Here is a 6000-nt window from a genome sequence, read left to right as displayed (position 1 = left end):
GTGTGATCTCCTGGGGTGTGACCTCCTTGGGTGTGATCTCCTGGGGTGTGATCTCCTTGGGTGTGACCTCCTTGGGTGTGACCTCCTGGGGTGTGACCTCCTTGGGTGTGATCTCCTGGGGTGTGACCTCCTTGGGTGTGATCTCCTGGGGTGTGATCTCCTTGGGTGTGATCTCCTGGGGTGTGACCTCCTTGGGTGTGATCTCCTGGGGTGTGACCTCCTTTGGTGTGACCTCCTGGGGTGTGACCTCCTGGGGTGTGATCTCCTGGGGTGTGACCTCCTGGGGTGTGATCTCCTGGGGTGTGATCTCCTGGGGTGTGACCTCCTTGGGTGTGATCTCCTGGGGTGTGACCTCCTTGGGTGTGATCTCCTTGGGTGTGATCTCCTTGGGTGTGACCTCCTTGGGTGTGATCTCCTGGGGTGTGATCTCCTTGGGTGTGATCTCCTGGGGTGTGACCTCCTTGGGTGTGATCTCCTGGGGTGTGACCTCCTTGGGTGTGACCTCCTTGGGTGTGATCTCCTGGGGTGTGACCTCCTTGGGTGTGACCTCCTGGGGTGTGACCTCCTGGGGTGTGATCTCCTGGGGTGTGATCTCCTGGGGTGTGATCTCCTGGGGTGTGATCTCCGAGTTTTGCCTCTTACTTGGCTGGGAAAACTGTCTGGCGTTTCTGAGCCTCGATGTCTGTATCTCTACCATGGGGGATGGTAATAATTCCTGGATCTGGTGAAATTCTCAAGATATTAAGTGTGAATATGTGTGAGAACCCTTTGATGAGATCTAAAGTGCTTCTACTTTAATTTCTGAGTAAAGGATTTTATTTTTTTAAAAATTTCTCTTCACATTAGTTGATTACTTTCAAGGCCATAACAAATTTTGAGCAATTTGGTTGATTGACTCTATAGTTAGACTAGGTATAAAGCTTTATTTGCAAGTATTAGTTGCATGAATCTGGAAGTTATGTTCTCTTCTTTACCTTGGTTTTCTACTGTGTAAAATAGCCATAATATTATATACTTTATTTATAGTTATTAAATGTTTAAAATTAAAACGTGATACGCTGTGTCTGGAATGTTGAGAGTACTAAATAAAAGTGGCATATTATCGCTCTTTAAAAATAAAAATTAGAAGCCGGGCGTGGTGGCGCACACTTGTAATCCCAGCATTCTGGAGGCTGAGACCTGGAGGATCGTGGTTCGTGGACAGCCTCAGCTACTTAGTGAGGTCCTCTGCAACTCAGTGAGACCCGGTTTCAAAATAAAGAATAAAAAATAGGGCAGGGGGTGTAGCTTGGAGATCGAATGCCTCTGGGTTCCATCCCCAGACCCGCAAAATAAATAAATTAATTAATTAATTAACCTCCTTATAAATCCTCTTTGTAAAGCTCATACAGAGAGAGAGGGAGAGGGAGGGAGAGAGGCAGGCGGACCTGGTTGGAGCTAGAACAAAGGTCTCCTGCTTCCCGCTCTTTCTTTTCAGGTCACTGTGCTGGGGGCCTGCCTTCTGCTAGAGCAATTATTGGCAAGAGCAAGTTCCTGGGGAAATGAATATGTGCTGGGAGGGGAAGAAAGAGAGGAGGGTAGATGGCCCGCCAGCCAGGGGTGTGGAGAGGGCTGACGGGGAGGGGGCACAGCCAAACTCTACCTTCTGGGTGGGCCGCTGCCAGGGCTCTGAGCTGAGGCCTTCTCTGGGTCAGGGGTCTCTCTAGTCTTACCTTTCTTTCCCTCTCTCAAACTGCCCATCTCCGTGTGGTGGACACATGAAACAACATGCTTTTGAGTACATCTTGAAAGCAAAATGGAGCTTCCACAAACGGTTTTCTGTTCCTCGGTATTTTATTTCACGCGAGGGCCATGTTTTTGTAAGATATTCCATTTCAGTAGGGGTATCCTTTTGGCCCCAGGAAACATTCCTGAGAGGTAGGTTTTAGGAGATGTCCGTTCATGGTATCTGGTGTTCAGGAAACTGGGAGGATCTGTCTTCGTGCCCCCTCCTTACGGCCATGTAATTTCAGAAAGTTACAGCTCTTACAGTTGTTCTCTGATAAAAGCAAGTGCCACTGATTCTAAAGAAAGTGAGCTTTCCAAATAAGACCAGCTGTGACAGTTAAAAAAAAAAAAAGGAGAAAAAGAGGAACTTTGACAGCAGGAGTCCATAAGTGAAAACGACCCGCAGGCTTCTTCAGACATTTGCGCAGCCATTTAAAAAGATGTCTTCAGCAAACTCATCTAAATTAGCTAGGAATTCTTGACACGATGGGCATGCTGGGCTTGTAGGCCAGGATTCAATCCAGGTGGAGGAGTCCAATGGGTAGATGTACCTGCGAACAAAGAGTTCACGGTGATGCCCACACAGAGAGGAAAGGGCCTATTGATTTCCTTGGCAAGAGCCCAGCTGTGGACAGGTCCCCAGGGCCCAGGCTGTCAGCCAGACTCTTCTGGATCAGCCTGGGGAAGAGTCACAAATCCTTGAAGGATGTGGAGCTGCTTGGGGCTCCCATGGACAAAGGTGGGAATGACATGTCAAGTTCTGTTCTTTATAAACAGACAATAAGGTGCATATGAATTATATGTGTGTGTGTGTGTGTGTGTGTGTGTGTGTGTGTGTTGAGGTACTGGGGATTAAGGTGCATATGTAATATATATATTGAGGTACTGGGAATTGACCCTAGGGGTTTTCTACCTTCAAGCCATACCCCTGGCCTTATTTTATTTTTTTATTTGGACACAGGGTCTTTCTAAGTTGCTGAGGCTGGTCTCCAACCTGTGATCCTCTTTTCTCATCCTCCCAAGTACTAGGATCACAACTGTGTGCCCCATGTTGGCTTGGTGTGTTTGTTTGTTTGTTTATTTATTTATTTATTTATTTATTTATTTATTGTGGGTCTGGGGATGGAACCCAAGGGCATTCAACCTCTGAGCTATACCCACTGCCCTATTTTTTATCCTTTATTTTTGAAACCAGGTCTCACTGAGTTGCAGAGGGCCTCACTAAGTACCTGAGGTTGTCCGCAAACCATGATCCTCCGGTCTCAGCCTGGGATTATAAGTGTGTGTTGGTGCATATTTTTAAACATGAGCCTCTTTGCAAACAGGATGGTCTGAGGACATATTGAGTGGAGGCTGGATCAGCTCTCAGATTCATCATGAGGTTCAGTCATACAGGTGGCTTCTCACACAGCCAAGTTCTCAGCTGCCATGATGGGTTTCAACAGCTCTTCCTTGGAAGCTCATGATTTTGTTTATGTTTGTAATGGTTTGTTGGTTAACAGCAGGCTATGTAAGAAATATGTCGTGTAAACTGGGCATGGTAGCGCACGCTTGTGATCCTAGTACTTGGGAGGCTGTGTTAGGAGGATCGCAGGTTTGCAACCGCCTCAGCTACTTGGTGAGGCCCTCTGCAACTTAGTGAGATGCTGTTTCAAAAATAAAGAATTAAAAATAGGGCTAGTACACGCCTGGTGTGGTGGCGCACGCTTGTAATCCCTGCGCTTGGGAGGCGGAGACAGGAGGATCGCACTGGTTCGAAGCCAGCTGTGCTGGCTTAAGAGACCCTGTTTCCAAATAAAAATATAAAAATAGGTCTGGGAGTATATCCCAGAGGTAGAAGGGTTTCCAGAACCCCAGTACCACCACCACCAAAAAAAAATAGGGCTAGCGGTGTAGCTCAGATGTAGAATGCCCTTAGTTTCAACCCCCCCCCAAAAAAAAAATAAAAGGAAAGAAAGAAAGATGTAGTGTAGTTAAGAATAAATTGCATTTAGTTTTGGGGGGAAGATTGGAGGCCCCACACGACGTGACTTACTTGAAGCTGAAGTTGTGTTTTATCTGCAGGGCTTCTTTACCCATGATTAAATACTGCCGTCCTTTGACCAGGTCAGCGTTGGCACACGTGGTCTTTCTGATGAAGGTGATTTCAGAGTCTTTCTCAGCAGCAGCTTCTCCTGAGAGATGCACAAGGGAGATGACCACATTCGTGTTTTATTATCACAGCTGCAAATTCTCTGGAGTTGTCCAGGTCCTCACGGCTACCAAGAGGGTGAGGGTACTGGAGACCGGCAAGACTTCAGATTCCCGAGCCAGACTATGTGCGTTAAACCCCAAGTGTGCCATTTCCTGGCTGTGTGGCTCCGGGCAAATAATTTGTGCTTTCTATATTAGGGCTCAGTCCTCTCATCTGAAAAATGGGCATGATCATACGGCCTACTTTGCAGATCAGTTGTGGGATTAAGTAGGTTAATACAGGAGAAACGCTTAGAACGTAGCAAGACTCACATAAGCATTTATTAATACTGTTCTTGTAGACCCAGAATGATTATTCTGTGGCTGAACGATAATCTCCGCATGTTTCATAGCAAAAAAAAAAAAAAAAAAGTATTTGGTAGTTGGTAACGGCCAGCTTTGTGGAAAGTATAAGACATGAAAACTTGGGAGATTTTGAGGAGAGTATCTACAGGATTCCCCAAGGACTCAGACCAGCCTAGAAGCTGGTCCCCTCTCTGGAATGTATTCCCATGTTCGTCTGTTGAATTTTACCCATATTTAAACTCATCTTCAATCCTCACGGTATCCAATAAACCTTCTCTGTTTTCTCTTTGTCCTAAGAGTAGCGGGGATCAAACCCAGGGCCTGCTGAGCGACACCCAGCCCTCCCCTACTTCTTTGATACCTGGACTTCTAGCCCCACAAGTCTGTCTCTTCAGCTAGACTATACTTCTTGAGGCAGGGAGTGTGTTGAACTCAGGGCTGATATTCAACCATTAAACTCCGCCAGAGTCATTCTAATGGTTCAATCCTGAAACATTTTTGAACCTGTCTGCATGTAGTATTTAGCAGCTGTGTACCTGATGATAAGCTTTCCTTAGTAACATAAATTGTAGCGTACATGCCTTAGTTCCAGCTGGTTTTCGTAGGTTGTGGGGAGCCATTAAGGCTTTCCCCTACATTAATATCTCGGACTCAGCTGACTGTCCTTCGCCCAGAGTACCTCTGGAAAACAAACCCGGAGTCGGCACAAATAAAAAGTATAAAATAGGTCTGGGAGTGTAGCCCGGAGGTAGAAGGGTTTCCAGGAACCCCAGTACCACCAAAAAAAAAAAAAAAAGTATAACAGGTAAACAAAAAAGAAACACCCAGAACAAAGAGATACACTATGCCAATATTGTTTAACATTTCTCTTTAAGTGTCATAAAATTTAATTTCTAAAGAAATGACACGAATGCAGGACTGCAACTTGGAATAATCTGATATTGCTAAAATTCAGAACAGTCTGAAATGTTTTTTGATACCATGCAGGAATTGGTACAAAATAAAACAACTTTTATTTCCTAAGTGAAAAGCACCTTATTGAAAGGAATGGCTTATTATTGCTGGTGATGTGAACGTTGGATGCCAGTGGTGCTGGAAAGTTGGTTGGTGAAGCTGGATGAGGTGGGGCCCGTCTATACATCCCAGGACTAGGGAGACTGAAACAGGAGGACTGCAGGTTTGAGGACAGCCTGAGAAAGGACTGAGATTCTCAGCAACTCAGTGAGACTGTTTCAAAACAAAAATAAATCATGGCAAGGGTACAACAAAGAAGGAGCAGGAAGAAAAGGAGGAGGAGGAGGAGGAGGAGGGGGAGGAGGGGGAGGAGGGGGAGGAGGAGGGGGAGGAGGAGGGGGAGGAGGAGGGGGAGTTGGATGATGGAAAGATCGTAGTTCAGAACACCTATTTCATCAGAATGGCAATCAGGTTCAAATTAGAAAAATCTGTGACCACCAATGAGGAAAAAGTGAAATAACATTACAAGTCAGTTTTATACAGTGAACTGTTTAAAATAATAAAAAGGCTGGGTATAGTGGTGCACGCACGCTTGTAATCCCAGCATTCGGGAGGCGGAGACGGAGGATCAAGGTTCGCAGACAGCCTCAGCTACTTAGTGAGGGCCTTCACAACTCAGTGAGATCCTGTTTCAAAAAATTAAAAATACGCCAGGCGTGGTTGCGCACGCTTGTAATCCCC

General features: G+C 45.9%; 1 protein-coding gene across 1 annotated transcript in view; it reads right to left on the bottom strand.

The window, feature by feature from the left end:
* Positions 1–2179: 2179 nt before the first annotated feature.
* Positions 2180–6000, bottom strand: part of C5 (complement C5) — a gene marked incomplete at both ends in the record, with an annotated part of 89465 nt that continues 85644 nt past the window's right edge. Inside the window, 2 exons of the mRNA XM_080709364.1 lie at positions 2180–2318; positions 3803–3941. Of these exons, the coding sequence (XP_080565490.1) occupies positions 2180–2318; positions 3803–3941 (278 nt within the window). The remainder of the gene's footprint in view (positions 2319–3802; positions 3942–6000) is intronic.

This window comes from Muscardinus avellanarius, assembly GCF_963383645.1.
Source record: "Muscardinus avellanarius genome assembly, chromosome: 13".
NCBI lineage: Eukaryota > Metazoa > Chordata > Mammalia > Rodentia > Gliridae > Muscardinus > Muscardinus avellanarius.
The sequence above is the reverse complement of the archived record's forward strand: the minus strand, read 5'-3'. Positions and strand labels throughout refer to the sequence as shown.